Consider the following 15,930-nt stretch of genomic DNA (forward strand, 5'->3'; position numbering starts at 1 on the left):
CACTAAGAAGAGTTTGTCCACGTGCAAAAGCAGCTGTGCAGATTTCACACAGGAAAACTGCAACAGAAACACTGAGAGCAGGGAAAGAGTGTAATTTTGAGGGAGCTTTATCCCCATTTTTGCCCTTGATGAAGACACACAACCTCTAACATAGCTTTACATTCTTCTTATATTAAGATTCTCGAAACTGCACACGGGATTCAAGGTGAAGCCGCACCAGAGCGGAGCAGACCGGGACTGCCTTTGTCTCTACTTTGGATATTTAATCGCTCGACTTCTCTCGGGGAGGCCTGAAGGGACGAGACCAGGCTGGGCACAGGGCCGCGACAGAGGGAGGGATAAAGCGGGAAAAGGGGGGTGCGGCTTCTTTCACTTTCGGGGCAAATAAACAGCGGGCGCTAGCACAGCCCCGCCCTGCGGCCCGCCGGCCCCGGTCCCGCCCCTGCCCGCCCCTCGCACGCCGGGACCGCGCTGGGGATCGCGCCGCTGCCGCGCCCGTGGTGCTCCCGCTGCCGCCGGAGCCGCGGGCCCGCCCGGCCGTGCCGGCGCCGGGCGGGAGGATGCGGCGGTTCGCGCGGGTGGCGCTGCTGTGCCTGGGCTGTGCCGTCTGCTCGCTGCTCTACGGCCTCAGCCAGCTGGCCCTCTCCCTGGAGCAGGAGCCTGGCGGCGGCGGCCGCCAGAGGCAGGCCCGAGACCCCGCCACGCCCGGCGCCCGGCGGCAGGCAGGGAGCTCGGGCCGGGGCGAGGCGGGGACCGAGAGGTACGCGGGGCGGGGGCCGGAGCCGGGGCCGGGCGCGGGCGGCGGATCCCGCCGCATTCCTGCGGGGAGGGCCGGGAGGGTGGCAGCGTGCCGCTCTCCGTCCCGGCCGCGGGCGGAGCGGGGCGCGGGGGCCCCGGCTGTGCGGGGCCGGCCGGGCGGCGGCGCCGAGGCCTGGAAGGCGCTTTCGGGGGCAGCGGGCGGCGGTGTCTGTGCGCTCCCTCCCGGCGTCCCGCGGGCTGGCCGGAGAACGGCGGGTCGGGAAGCCTTAAACAAACAAGAAAAGCTTTGGGGAGTGGCGTTGCCGGCGACCGGGGCCGCCCCCGTGCGCGTCTCCGCGGCGCTAAGCCCGTCCCTGGCTGCTGCTTGGTGGGACAGGGCCAGTGAGGCGATGAGGGTTGCGTTTCTTTCTTCCAAAAGGAGAAAATTTCACGGTGCTCCTTTAGGTCTGAAACTTAGTAACTTTATGATTATCAAATATAACTTCAGTGAAGTAAAACTGTTTATTATGGGTTACCTTTATACAGCCAGTCTTCTCACAGAAACCAGTGAGTTCAGTTCTATAATTAAAGGGGTGCATATCCGAGCATCTCACACTCTGCATAGTTCTCTTGCCCTCTGTCAGCAGAAATTTTCATGTGGCCAGGTGGTGAGTGAGATTATGGAATGGAAATTACTAGCTTGCCTTTAAATTATAGTTTCATAATCCTGTTCACCTGTGGCTACTGGAATCCTAAAGCAAGAAAAGAGGAGTGACGAGAAATCTGTTACTGAAAATGGAGGAGAAATTGCAACCAGACCATTCTGGTCTAGCTCTAAGGCTGTTCAGATTGTACAGCAGTTTGCTAAAGCGAAGTGAGTTTGTTGGTTTGGCGATAGTCACTGCTTCTCAATGCTGTGCAAGTTCTGGTGGCCCCCAGTCCTTGTACTGCTTGTGCTCCTCTGAGCACATGAATGAGTTGAGCTCGTGTGGTGACCTGCTTGAAAACTACCTAGTTTTTGGCCGACTCAGCTCTCTGTATTGCCTCATCATGTAATTATAAAAGTGTCGATGCTGTTGTAAAGGACTTGTGGAGGATGGCAGGATGACAAGCTCTGACTTAATAATCTTAAAATACCATGAAAAAGCATTCTGAGTTATTAGGGGTGGAGTCAGCTGAAATGTGAAACCCAGCTTTCGACTGGTAAACTACTTAAAATAATTTTTCCCCCATGTTTTTGCTTTACTTCAAGTTAACACAGATTATAACATGAAAAAAATCTAAGGATAATTGTGCCTCATTTCTAGTTTGTGATTAAAAACTCCTTGTGAGTGGTTGAAATCTGCTAGTTCTAAATATAAATATTAAAAAATAATATATATTATATTTGCTTTACTAAAGAAAACATGCAGTTTAAATGAAGCAAACTTTTGTTGGGTGGAAGATGACAATGTAAATAAATTATTTGTGCTATTAAACACTAAAATTACTTTAAGCTGCATCATGCTGCTAGTAAACAAAAGAAGAACCAAGTTTATTTTAAAAGCTATACTGTTATAGTATTTGTACTAAGAGTGTAGTTTTTAAATTAAATATACGAGTGGAGAAGAACCTCAGCAAGGTGCAAGAAGCTTCTTGCTGCAGTGACATCAGATGAGATATAAATCTGCCCCGTGCTGTAAAATGCAAAAGTTTTACTAACTGAGAAAGTTCTTTCTTAAAGGTCTCAAGTGCCACAAATAATTCCACTGTATACAGTTTCGTGGGGGCATATCACCTTGTAAAACCAGTGTCTGTTGTCACCTGTGTGGGAATTCTTTACCTATAAACTGCTGTCAAGCTGAGGGCTCAGGATAAACATAGTTTAGTAATAAGTTATTGAAACATGCTGTTTGTGCAAAAAGTAACTTATTTGTCAGTCAGACTCTTAGAAAAGTCCCTAGGAGGCTTTTGTTTAAGGAAAAGCCCTATCCTGTGGCAGTTAAGAAATGTCCCACTGAATGTTCCGTTAGAAGCATTTTTAAATTATTCTCAATTGTTAAACTGCACGACATTCACTTTTGTAATTGATACACACGTCTTGCTGAATGTATTGGTGTTTTTCAGTTTTTATACATCACCTACTTCTTCAGTAGAGACTGAGCACTATGGCCACCTATCTGTTTTATGCCCACTTCTCACTGTCTTGTGATCATGTAATATCCTGAAGGGTGCATAACCTTACAGAGTAAATTTCATTTAGATCACCTTCTAATCCTTGAAATTTAACAGATTATGTGCATTAGTAGTAGCTTTCATAAATGGGTTGCTTCAGCTGTATTCACTGATAGCTTTAACATAGATTTCAGCAGAGCAAAATCTATCATCTGAAGGCATTTGTACACTCAGCAGGGTTTTTCTTTAGCCAAGAAATGTTTCCTTTGCCTGAATAGTCTAGTTTATTATATACCACAAGGGGAGAAACACCTGGATCATGCTCTGGGATAGGGGAGGGAGACATTGAATTTTCTGTTAGTTTTTGGAAACATGCAAACATGAAAACTGCAAGCCTTGGATAAAGGTTTGGAATGCTTCACCTGAAATAATTTAGCAATGGTGATGCCATGTTTAAGAAGAAAATAATTGAAAAGGAGGTTCCATATTGAAACTAGAATTACAGGTTGAGGCAGGTTCTTCCAATAAATGTAATAATTAACAGGAGTTTATTGGGTAATCAGTTTGGTAAGGAGTTGTTTGTTTCAAACACTGCACTGGCCTGAGGAACAAGAGGACTGGAGACTAGAGGCTTGTATCTTGAGACTTGATATAAACAGCTGAAGAACACGAAGAATTTAATAGCTGAACATCTTCATAAATGCCTTGGAGACAGGCTTAAGGGGATACTGAGCAAGTTTGCAGATGATACAAAAATGTGAGGAGCTGTTGACTCCGTCAAAGGCAATATTTTGGCAGTATTGCCACTTCAGTTAGGCAGATAATGTTCATCTTCCTACTCAGGTCCAAAAAAGTGCTATTCTAATAGCAATTTTGAGATATACAGAAGTCTGTTGTCAGTTCTATGAATTTAGTGCACTCAGTGAATTTGACCCTATTAAAATGGAGCATGTTTCCCTTATGCTGTAGTTTAGCATTTTTGTGCTTCCAGCCATACAGTTCTGCTACATGTGGCACTGCTGTTTGATTGTACCAGTCTTTTGATCTCTAAAAGTTCTGGCAGAGGGAGAGTTAGGTGGATTATAGTGCATGAAAAAGGGTCGAAAGTATATCCACAAGCTTAGCAGAGGAGGGTGGTTATGCCAGGTAGCTGGTTCTTTCCTTGGCCTGTACACAGCTATTTTCATTGCTATGAGAGCTTAAGCAGCAGTTTCACCAATTTGCTTCTCAGCTATTCTTATTTTAAGAAATTAGTCCAGAACCTGTCAAAGAACTTCAAAATGTGAGGTAAACTTAAAAGGATGAAACATTGAATGATTTGAAGTTGAAACTTCAATTTGATACTCTGCTGAATTTGACAAGCATTTGACCAGCAAATATTATTTTGCATAGAAATGTTGTGAAGCAATGAAATGTTATCAAGATTTTTCCAGTTAAAAAGTTTAGGTATGGTACATCTAGCATTGCATTGACTATATCCTAATAAAGCCATTGCCTCTATGACGAAATATGTCATAGCAAATTTGTGGTGTTGCTGCAAATGTTCAGAAAAAGCTGTTGAGGAGAATTAGAAATTCTTGGTGCATTTGGAAGTTGAATTAAGTGTCTTATCACCCCAGTTTTTTACTCCTGTATGATTATGAGCAGGAAGGAAATTCATCCTTCTTGTTTTGCTGCACTTGTGGGCTATGCTGTAGGAGAGATGTGAGTCTGTCTATTGGTTGGTTCAGTTAATAAAACATAGGTTGTTAATGAAAAGAATTATTACAGGAATGTAGTCATCAGGGCTGCACCCCTCACCATTTGGACATTCTGTGAAAGTTTGCTGTGGAGTTACAGTAGTACAAAAGATACCACGTGGATTGAAAAGTATTTCTGAAAACCATGATCTCCATTAAGAAAAGGAGGTTACTGCTGATTGTTGAGGGATTTCTTATGGTTAAAACTTGACTTGCCAGAGGATAGGGCCTCAGTCCTCATGACAGCAGCTTATGCACTGCTGTGTATTTTGCACACTAATTTGAAAGGGTCCTTTCATTCTGAAGAGCTTTCAGGTCACTATATAGACACCTTTTCTGTGTCTGCAATACTAAAATTACTACTATGCAGGGGTGTTGAAGCTAAATTAACTGATGCAGGTAGTTAAGAAATGGCTTAAGTTGCTTAAGGGAGAGATGCTTTGAGGTGGCAAACAGATCACTGAGAATGCTTGTCTCTGACACCAGTAATTTTTGAAATTTCATGTTTCTTTTTTATATTTTTGACAGTGGTAGGTGTTAGAAGTGGTCCAGCCCAGTGGTGTGATGGAGGCAAGGCTGCTGCATTTCCATGTTCCTGGGTTCCAGGCAATAGCAAAGCAGAGCATTTATTCCAGTGGGATCTTAGACTCTTAGCACATACACACACGGCTGTCCACAGAGATCAGCACACAAGAAACAGTGCTTGCACAACCACAAACAAGTGTCCTGATCCTGTTCCCTTCTCTGACTGATCAGGGTGAAAGATTTTAATGAAAAATACATCAATGTATGTAAGATGGATCCCTGCAGTAACTGGCCTTAGACTCTTGGTCCATCCAGGAATGGACTCCTGATCCTCTGGCCTCCACTGTTGCTGACCTGAGTGTGAACCCTCTAGGCTTGCAGCCCCAATTCAGTTTGTGGTACTCACACTCTCTTGGATGTGCAGACACATGTACAGGTGAATGTGCTGGATCTCTCCAGTTACTGGCCTTAGCCTTGTGGCAGCTGGCCACAGGATTGCCTCATGAAAGGGAGGGAGTCTTTTGGATAGCTAGTGCCTTAAACATTAGCCACTCTTCAAACCCCATGTGGCCAGCTCAGACTTTCTGGTGCTTCCAGTTGCCATCCCTCAGACCCTAATCTCTTGTGGCTGTGTAAGACAGGTTCTTTCAGTAGCTCAGACTCGCTGTTCTCTGCATGGTCTGGCCCAGTCTGATACCTGGCTTCTGAGCCTCTTGCTCTGCTTGCAGGCTAGTCTGGCAGCTGATGGTTATGTGCACCAGCATGCACACAGCCACACGCTGTGTACACACACCTCTCCCCATCCCTGATGCAGGCTCTTGGGCCCCTAGGATCTGTGGCCATCTTCTCATTTGCAGGCACTTTGATCTCTGTATATGAGCAGATGGAATGGAGCCACTCTGTCATCCAGGAAAACAAAAGTCTTCACATGTGACTGGACCCTCTTATATTCTCTCTCTGTTTTTTGCATTCTCCTTCCTCCCCAGTCCACCTTTGATCCCACAAGGAGTGCTACGCCCTTTCAGGCAGTACCTCCATTAGTCTGTCAGTAAACTGGCCTGGGGGGTCTCTCCTGTTACCTAAGCTGGATGGATCATCTGCCTGGTTCTCTGCCCTTGTGAACTGGGGCTGGGTTAGGGAACTCCATATGCCTCAGTTAGTTTGTTTCACCTTACATTCTTTTCTACTTTCTATTTGTGGGGACTGGCCTTTAATCATGTAACAATAATAGATGTGAGCAAAATATCCCTCTGTAGTACTGAAGGTGACTATTCCTGTGTGACTAGTAACCTCTCTGAGGTAACAATGACTGTTCCTGTTTGTGAACAGGTACAATGCATCTCCCTAGCTCTGTAAAGCAATTTTTTGTAGTCCAAGCTTTCCTCAAATTTTATTTCAAGTAAAAAAATACCTTAATGAGTGGCATTTTAAATGATCTTATTGTGAATGTCTAGAAGAAAATGTCCAATTATTCCAGTCTCTTAATCCTTTATATGAAAAGCCTTTGGGGAATATGGTAGCTTGTGGTCAATTGGGAGAGATTGCTGTTGACAGGAGAATGTCTTGAACTAACATTAGTTAAATTTCATATGTACATATCCTAGCAATACTTTTGTTTTAAACATGCAGTTTATGAATCAAACCCAAGGCTAATAATCTTGCAAAATGGAATATTGGAAAGGCCTAATGGGTCAGAGAAGCAGCTTAGCCATTACATCAGATTTGTCTCTTGCCTTGGTAGTTTGGGTAGGATAATACTCAAGACAGCTGAGAAAACTCTTGTTTGACAGCTCTAAGAGGAGTCCCCTGTAATATTAGCATAGTGAACTTCCAAACCAGATAATTCTTTTGGAGAGATTGTCTATTAATTTATCCTAAAAGTAATGAGAAACAGTTACTTCAAAAAGCTGATAGTAGAGATCGTAAAGATTGTTCTTCAGGTAAGTGCAAGTTTTTATAAAACTTCAAAAGCCACAAAGAGTAATGTAAGAAAGAATCTGGCAGAGAGAGCTCATGGTTTTATGCTTTGGTAAAGAGTAGTGCAGATGCTCCTGAAATAGAGTTGCAGTCTATATTTTTGGGTTTTGTACCTGGGTATTTATTTGTGGAGGGGATTCTTAAGTCATGAAATTGAATTACTTGAAAATTCTTGCAAGCACATTTATCTACGGAATATAAGGATTTCCTGTGATCTACCAAAGAACTGCACCATCCCCCACAGCACGTAAATGAGGCTTTGTGAAACACTGTGTTTATCAGGTCGTTTTTCTCAAGTGTTGCAAAAAGCAGAAATTACACAGCTTGACATTTTTTGATGCTACATTAAGCTATTATTGTCTGGTATTTGCAAAACATTGGCCTTTACAGATTTCAGATTACACTTCCAAGATGGTACTGATGAATTTCAAACTTGCAAAGCCAACTTTCAGTAGGGTTCTGAGCTATAGTCCTTAAATACCTTTTCACCAGCAGCTTTTGTGTCGGTTTTCTTCTTGTACGTCTTTCATTCACAGATACAAACTTTCAAAGGAGAATAAACACTACTGGCTTTGTATCAGCAGGGCAGGGAGCAGAGAAGGTTGCTCAAGAGAGTATCTCTTGCTTTACAATATTCTGCTTTCTCATTTCAGATCGTAATTCTTGATGTTGATTTTCTCACCAGAACCTTTGAAATAGACACTTCTGCTTCTTTTTAAAAATATTTTCTATATTGTGGTTGCATAAAATGTAATGGTGAACTACTAAACCCTGTTTTTTTTAGCTGCTAGTGTAGCACTAAGTCAATAAATTGTTAGTCTTGCTGTTAGTATGAAGAAAGAAAATTTGTGAAATGTTGTGATTGTTTCCGTGTTACATTAACCATTTGGTATGAGACAGTGGAATTCCTTGGTGCTGCTAAGTCCTGTTTTTTATTAAAAATCAGTTTGCACTGACTAGAGTAATGGATGAACAGGGATTGTGTTAAATGGACAATGTAACCTCGAAAATGAAAAGTTACAGTTGCTCCTCTGCTTTGAGTAGATGAAGGTGTTGAGGTCAAGTTCTTTCTAGCAATAAGGGTTGTCATTCACTCATTACCTATGGGCTTAATTTAATCCTAGAACATAGAAGGATCCTCAAAAATCTCAGCCCCTCTTTTTCTCATTCTAAAAATTTTGAAGAGGAAAGGCTAAAGGATGTGGGACTATTCTACCTTTAGAAAATACTGATTGGCATCTAATACCTTCTCCTTTGTATTCAAGTTGCATTACATAGCCAGTTTTCTGCCAACTAATTAACTGTTCAACTTATACTTGAGCTAGGAGACTGTCCACTGAACTTTGCCATAAAATCAGTAACATTTATGTAGGTTATTTTTTGTCTTATTCTGTTAGGTGTAAGAATTTGTCTGTATCTTTCTGGAATTCCTATTGGATGCTGCCCTCTGATGTTTGTGGAATGAACTGCTTTTGGGAAGCTGCTTTTAGGTAGGATGTTGTTAAATAGTACTTTATTGTTTGATTGCAGACAGATGTAGCTGATGTTTTTTGGCTCTTGAGCAAGGTGGCAAAACAAAATGTCTTGATTATTTCACATGCATTTTACCTGATTATATTATGGTTGCCTTTAGCTGGATTTTTTCTTGTTACATTATGTTCTGGAATTATAGACTCAAGTGTTACTTGAGTAAGAGTAGATTTTTAAAATTATATTGCTTTGTTAAATAGAAATTTGCTAACGTCTGTTAAAAACCTGTCTGAATATAGTCTACAGAGTTAATGATAAATTATTTTCCTAAAATAAAATTTGCTGCACACTAATATCCATGATACAACTTGCAATAAAATGATATACTTAGAAATTACATGTGGATTTTTTTTTAATTCAAGTTCCATATTTTGTAGAATTTAGGAAGGTACTTCATCCAAAAGCACTGAAGAGACCATTTTGAATGTTCTTTAACATTTAGTATATAAAGAGTAGACTGTCTCTTTAATGCTGCATCTTTAACAATAAGTTTAAATATTTTGATGTGGTGGCTCAGATGGTTTAGACTGTCACATTATACAAGTAGCTTGAAAAGAAGTAATTCAGGTTATTCTCTAACCAGAGACTGTGGTCTATGAAGAGTTATATACTCTTCAGTATATAAAGTTTTAAGTCAATTTTTCTTACATTTAAAATTTTGCTGATCATCCTTTGATATGGTTATCTTTTCCTGTTAGTATGAAGATTGAGTATTTCTGGGAAAGGGGGAAAAAAGTTTAGCTTCAACAAGACTTGGTATTTTTTGAAAATTATGATTGTGGGAAAGGCTGTAGGTCCCTTATTCCTCTCTGCCTGTGTGTTGTCAGTGCTTTTTAAGCTCATCAGTTGTCAAGATGTTCCTTAAAGAGGTTACTTAGATTGATTTTTATTCTGTAGTGAACTTCATCTGCTATTTGGGTCTGATGAGTTTTTCTCGTTGCCATTAGTAGCAATCCATACTGTGTCAATCCATAGGGATTCACCTGACTTTGTTAGGCAGATTTAGCTATCTGAATAGACAGAAAAAACTTTTTTTTCCCTTGCACGCTAGCTTTTGGGAGTTCAGCTTTATGAAGTTTAGCACAGTGGAATAAATCAAATGCTGTTGATAGAGGGTGTAAGGGCTTAGCTCATGCTAGTGGAGGGACAGGATGTGATTGTATGCTTCATTTAATCCTTGGACATCTGGGCCAGTTTTACACTTGTAGTGCGGAGAGAGGAGAGGTCTTGCTGTCTTCTGACCCCACTAAGCATGAAGAAGTCCAGTAATGCACAAAAATAGCAGGAAACTTCCTTTCTGGATATTCTGTCAGGCTTGAGGCAAGTGGAACCTTGGAACCAGAAATGGACAAATCCCATGCAGTTTATTTGCACATACCTTAAGCTGTAACTTATATTGATCTATTAAGAATTCCATATGTTTCTGCGAAGACAATTCTGTTGAAGTGTGCATTGATTATGACTTTATTGGATGAGTCCACTTTCATGATGAAATATGGTTCATGGTGAACGCCTAGTGTTTGCAGAATTTCATGTTTATACATTTTGAAATTGGAAGAAAAAAAAGCTGCTTAAATGAGTAAAAGGTGTGTGGTGTTCAGATTAAACATTTCACATTAAGCTGGATTGTTTTATCAATATATCACTATTAAATTAATCCCCCTGTTGTGTTGACTTCAGTGCTTGTTGAATTCCTCAGTGAGATGATCTAAGTTAGAGTGGGCCACCATGCTTCTCCCAAACTTACTCATACTCTGTTTAATAAGTTCACTTGGAGTCAGAGGAGTTTGTGTAAGACAAGAAGTGGGGAAGATGGCAGGGAGAAGGAGAAAGTGCTCGCCCTTTGGATAGCAGCAATTGCTATCCAGCAATTGCTGGGCCTGTGTCCTAAGCCTCATTTCCCTGTATGGGCTGGAATAACAAAGAATTGCAGTTTTGTTTCAGCTTTGGCTATGAGTTATAATTGTGTTTAATTCTCAGACAAAGTGTGTGCATTGTACTGGGTGCACTGAAAAGCTGAAGGCTGCTCCAAGTACGATACTTATGAGTTATGTTCTGGTTTGCAGTAGGATTTTTGGAGGAAGAGGAATGAATTTAATTGCATGCGTGTTTATTAACCACAGCAAGTGAAGTCTAGCGTTCTTGATTTTTGAGACAATACCTGTAGGGCCACTTCAAGATTCTTCATGAAGATAGTCTGTTGAAAGCTTTTTCCATAAAGAAGCAACATTGTGGTTCTAAATTGGGTATCTTCTGAAATGGGAAGGAATGATTGTTGTACCATAATAATGTCTTAGGCCAAGTAGTTTCATCCTGGATTGACTAAACCTTTGTCATAGGTGTGATTGTTACAGTGAGGTACAAAATAAAGCTGAACTATTAAGAGGCCAGGATAAGGGAGAGGGATATAAGGAAAAACTAAGAGTTAATGTATCTGATTGAAATCTGAGGATAGCTAACTTCATTGCTTTTAAACGTGCCAACAAAATAGTAGGAATCCCAATGAATTTGCTTTTAACAGACATGGCTGAGTCTGGTTATTGAAATGCACTAATACAAATCTTGAATCTATTTGGGCTGATTTAATTCATGAGAACACTCAATCCATGAGACAGCACTGTTTTAACCAGATTTTAAATGAGCTTGTGAATGGAAATTCTGATGTTCTATTCTTGCTCTTTCAACAAACTAACCAAATGAGTTTGTTTAGAAGAGCAGATCATACAGCTGGAATAACTTTGCTAATAGTACAGTCATAAAATTTATCTCAGAGTTAGAATGTCTCCATTTTCCACTGAAGTTTTGAAAACATTGGGAGCTTTTTAAATTTTAAGTACTTTTATTGAAAGATCTTAGCTTATCTCTCTGTTTCTAGCTTGTAATTCCACTTAGCTTTTTTGTCCTGTATATCAGAACCACAGGGATTTGTTTACCCCTGAGAGACCTTGGCATAGACACTTTGGAAATGCAGTTTGCTACGTTATTTCCTCTAAATAGCTCTAAGTGTATTAAGTGAAAACTAATGCTGTATGGATTTTTAAGATTCAGGTATGTGCATAGAAATGTGATAGTATGTAATAGAAATTTTGAGACATACAGAGGACTCTGAAATTTGTGTATATAGACTTCAGTATAAGTCATGCAGTAGTTGAAGATCATTTGAAGCTGATGAACTCTGAACAGGTGCTGGCTCTAACAAGGAATAATGAGGATCTTCATGTTAATCAGTGTAAGATCAATTGCTTTTACTGTATGTGGGAAGGATTTTGTAGCTATCCTGCACCCACATTTTTTCACCACTATTCTGATTATCAGCTTTATTGAGACTGTCATGTCTTGTGCTTGTGGCACAGATTATTTGTTATCTTTCACCTTGACAGAAGAAGCATGAGATTGCTTTTACGTACAGTGGTATAGATTTTACCAAAACTTTAAAAATGCTGATAAAGATAACATGAGGCTCAGATTTTGCATGGTCTAGATGATGCTTTTCTTTTCTGGTACAGCTTTCAAGGTGCTCAGTGTTGTCTATCTGGTATAGCTGCTTTTATCCTACTGGGACTGACTAGGAGGAAATTCTTAGAGGTCATTACTACGGTAATCTGACCAGGCTGATTTCAGTTGTTGGATCTTGCAGCTTAAGTGGGTTTTAAGTTGTGTTGTCTGCTAAAGTATAAAGTTCCACTAAGTTTTTGGGTGTATTGAGCTTCATGTGGTATGGTTATATTGAGATGAATTAGTCCTGAAAATAGTCCTGAAAAAAGTAATTATTCTAAACTAGCTTGCTCATTGGTGAATGGGGCTTCTATTTTTATAGTCAATTTAAAATTACTCATATATTGTAACTTCAAACCTAATCTACTAATTGAGTTGGCATTGAGAAGATTACATTGAGAAGGTATCATTAGCATACTTTTACAAAATAAGCTCTTGATTATGGCATGTTTTTCATGCAGTGCTGTAGTAGAACGCTAAGCTAAGTATAAACTAGAATTTTCTTCACTTTCAAATCCAGGTAATGTCTGTAGTTATCTTGATCCTACTTGTAATAAGTGTGGGAGTGATTTAACAGCTTCATTTTAATCAGTGTAGCTTTGCTGCCTTTTTACTCTGCCTATTTGCTTTGTTTTTTTTCTGGTGACTAAGGGCTGCTGGGTTAAGCTTAGTAGTTGATTGATTTAGATCAAACAGGGCATTAAAAGGAAAAAGAATGCCAAAAGTAAGCCATCTGTATTGCACTTACTATTTGATTTTCTGAGGTATATTGTAGTGTCAGCTTTGAAAGAATACAGTTTGATTATATGAAAATACTTTCCCTGCATAATTTATTGCATATAATTAACATTTTCTGTGCTAATTATGAAAATCACTTCTATTACACCAATTCAATGGAACTGTATACAGGATGTTCCTGAGGCTTTGATACCCTTGCGCCTGTGCTTTCCATGTGTTATGTGAGAATACAGAGAACTTTACCTTTATACAAATACTTTTATACAAATAAAGGTGACCTCTACGACAGTTCCTTGCATCAAGTCTAAAGGACAGAGCTAAGCTTTTTGTGGAGCTGGTGGGTATTTTAGTGCCAATAAAATTAGTGTTGATTTTTTTTTCCCAGGAAGTACAGCTGGGATGGTATGAGGGTTCTAGAAAAGTATAACCTGTCAAAACATACTGCTGTAGCTTGCTATCAAATTGCAGCTTCATAATTGTAATTGACCTAGAAATGCTAATTTAATATACAATATGTCATGGTAAACATCTTTAAATATAAGGCAGTTCTCGACAGACACTAGAAAACCTTTTTTTAGCAGATTCACTGAAGATATCCACCTGTGTTCTTCTCTCAGAAGTTATTAACAGCAGAATTAATCAGTATAGAGTGAAGGTCTACACTTGGCACAGAAATACTTCAGGCCAAGGCTTGTACCTGGCCTTTTGCTGCTGCTAAGTAGTGTTCTAAATTACATGTTTTTTACTCACATTGTCAAAAGTGGATTGTTTTGAATGTGTTTCCTAAACTCATGGGAATATGCATGGAGGTTTATCTCAAGTATTTTGTTTACTTTTACTGTCCCTACCTCTCATGTGTAATTAGTATCCTCACAATAATGAAATTCTCTTATTTCTTCCTAAAGACTCAAATCCGCTGTCATGGCATCCTGCTCAACATCTTTTACTGGGTTACAGGTGCCTTCTTTCTCTTCCATTTTAATTACCAGAGCTTTTCCTTTCCCTGCATTGCTGGGTTGTTTTTTTTTTTTTTTTAAATTAGGTGTGTCGAGTTTTCTTTATTAGTCTATGCAACACTCTTAATAAAATACAGTTTGTATTTCACTCTGTTGTTGCTTTTTTCCAAGGTTTTCCATTAGGTTCTCCCACACCAAACAATGAAGCTATTAGTAATGAGAAATGTGCATATAAAAATATTCATTTATGTTTTTCTACCTCTCAGCAAGTGTTTTGACAGTATCACCTCACTTTTGAAAGCATCTTAACCCCTTTCAGGACCTGTATTTGAGTTTCACTAAAGGCTCATACCAGAGCTGTGATACCTGATACCAAACCTGCTCAGGTTCAGACAAGTTACTATTCTTGTAGAATAATATTTATTTTGCTCATTATCAACTCAGCAACTGAACTGCTAAAAAAATTGGTATTGCCAAAAGATCTTGTATCACTTGGTGATAACAGATACCGGACCAATTATCTAATTGAACATGTTTTTCCTTTCCCTGGCTTCCAGTGAGGCAGCTGCATGCCTAACTGCAGTGGGGAAAGATGGGGAGAAGGGTCACAGAGGTGGGAAAAGAAAGGAGGAGTTCAAGGCAGAAAATTTGGGAAGAAATTAGTGGAAAAACTAAAGCCATATAGGCATAATATTAAGGGAGTGAAGCAAGTAACGAAAAACAGAATTAGCTCTGTGGGTGGAACACATTCACATTGAAGGTGAGACTGCACAGCTCAAGCTGATAAGCTCTGCTGAACAATTTACACTTCATGCTGCCTCTTGCATCAGGATGAGGAAAAAGTGATGAAAGATGCTGGCAACTGAGGGTTATCAGTAAATAGCATTCCTGGTGAAGGTGGCAGTAGGACTTCTCTCTGGCAGTGGACAGAGGTGTATGTGAAAGGGAGAGGAGCAGCACTGAGGCCTGGTTGCTAAATGGAGGCTGTGATTCCCTGTGGTCTGTATGCAGAGAAGTCAAATGCAGCTTTTAATCACTAAAGGATGTCTTTTTATGGAGTCTGGAGTAAGGACCACAATTCTGGAGTTTCCCAACTTCTGCCTTAAAACATCTGATATGTCTCATTCCCTTTGTAGTGGATAGTCCACAGAGGGAATGGTGGCCTGTTCTTTCCAACATTGATGGAGCTTCTTGCTCCATCTGCTACAGGGATAAAGCTTTAGGTTGGGGATTTATGGATCTGAGTCCAGCTGTTTCCCATTTGGTATGAGCTGAAATGCAGTTTTCATTAGCTTTTTCTAAGGTTTTTTTTTTTTTAAGAAATAATTTTTAAGCACAGATTAAAAAAATTTAACTCAATAAATCTGCAACTTACAGAAGAAAGAGGTTGTGTGAACAAAGTGACTGTAAAAGCATTATAACATGATCAGTCCAGTTTTTTGTTGTGTAGCTTGAAATGTTCTTTTATTCACAGAGGTCACTAGATGTAGAAATAATAAAATATAGTCTTTGAATCTTAGTGCATTTTAGAGTTTCTTCAGCATAATTTTTATCATACTTTATTAATGGAAAGCTGTTTGTTACATGTAATTCAGGAGCTTGGCTTTCAGCTGTGCGGTTTGTGTAGGTTTTGCCCTTATTTATCACATGACCTTGTAATATCACTGTAGGCTCTCATGACTTCAGGGTTTAATTATTGTAATTCCCTTTTCAGTGGATTAGTGGTCAGGCTAATCTGCTGCTTGCAGCTTGTTCACACTGTGGCAATGTACTTATTTCTGAGTTTAAACTACCCTCATCATATTCAGCTTGTGTTGTTTTTTCCATTACTGCTTACTACATGGTGTAATGTTTAAATTAGCTTTACATATAAAGGTCTGAATGGACATGTCTTGATTGTATTCCAAGATTCTTATTTTTAGTGAGTGTGTGTGTTAACCTGAACTAATTTTCAGATTTTTTTCAAGATTTATAAAAGGTTTCAATCTTAAAATTAAATAATCTGAATACAGATGTCTGCATATTGGTGTCTATGTCAGGTAGGTCTTAAACAGTCTCTAAAATTGAAAGGGCATAGA

The 15,930-nt window shown here is 39.8% G+C and overlaps 1 protein-coding gene across 2 annotated transcripts in view; it reads left to right on the forward strand.

The window, feature by feature from the left end:
• The first annotated feature begins 560 nt into the window (after positions 1-560).
• GXYLT1 (glucoside xylosyltransferase 1) overlaps positions 561-15,930 on the forward strand; it is a 30,234-nt gene continuing 14,864 nt past the window's right edge. The window contains exons 1-2 of one of the 2 annotated variants that reach the window (XM_005519284.3): positions 561-760; positions 8,531-8,623. In XM_005519284.3, the coding sequence (XP_005519341.1) occupies positions 561-760; positions 8,531-8,623 (293 nt within the window). The remainder of the gene's footprint in view (positions 761-8,530; positions 8,624-15,930) is intronic. The other variant, XM_088055337.1, reaches the window with a different exon arrangement.

The sequence above is a fragment of the Pseudopodoces humilis genome, chromosome 5, assembly GCF_049639895.1.
Source record: "Pseudopodoces humilis isolate 2021_Gansu_Grassland_sample_001 chromosome 5, ASM4963989v1, whole genome shotgun sequence".
Classification (NCBI taxonomy): Eukaryota; Metazoa; Chordata; class Aves; order Passeriformes; family Paridae; genus Pseudopodoces; species Pseudopodoces humilis.